Source organism: Lipotes vexillifer, unplaced genomic scaffold (genome assembly GCF_000442215.2).
Source record: "Lipotes vexillifer unplaced genomic scaffold, Lipotes_vexillifer_v1.1 scaffold217, whole genome shotgun sequence".
Taxonomy (NCBI): Eukaryota; Metazoa; Chordata; class Mammalia; order Artiodactyla; family Lipotidae; genus Lipotes; species Lipotes vexillifer.
The window spans coordinates 7584582-7584943 of NW_006788200.1; the positions used below are offsets into that span (position 1 = coordinate 7584582).

The 362-nt window shown below is 59.1% G+C and overlaps 1 protein-coding gene across 1 annotated transcript in view; it reads left to right on the forward strand.

Moving 5' to 3' along the window:
- The window catches only part of PSD2 (pleckstrin and Sec7 domain containing 2), a 41585-nt gene that overhangs the window by 11729 nt on the left and 29494 nt on the right, over nucleotides 1-362 (forward strand). The window contains 1 exon segment of the mRNA XM_007461504.1: nucleotides 335-348. Coding sequence (XP_007461566.1) covers nucleotides 335-348 — 14 coding nt within the window.

Genomic DNA, 362 nt, shown 5'->3' on the forward strand with positions numbered 1-362 from the left:
CTAGCCCCGGCCACATGGCCCTGCTGGTAGCTTCTTGGACAGTTTCCTCTACTGTGGACACTTTGCATCATCTCACCTCCTACTCCCTTCACGTGGGTGGCTCTTCCTTTCCTGAAGGTATTGGATGAGACATCACCTCCTCTAGGAAGCTTTCCTGACTCCCCCACCTCCTGGCCCAAGGTTGAACTGTAGAGCCCAACTGGCCAGCAAGGGAGACAGCAGAGGAACGGGCAGGTCTGGGTGGGTGGGTCAGGGTCCCCAGGGGCCCATGGCCATGAACCCCCGCTGTTTGCTGTGCCCTGCTTCTAATGGATAACACCTGCTCTCCTGGCAGCAACGAGTTCAGCACGCTGGTGGCCCGG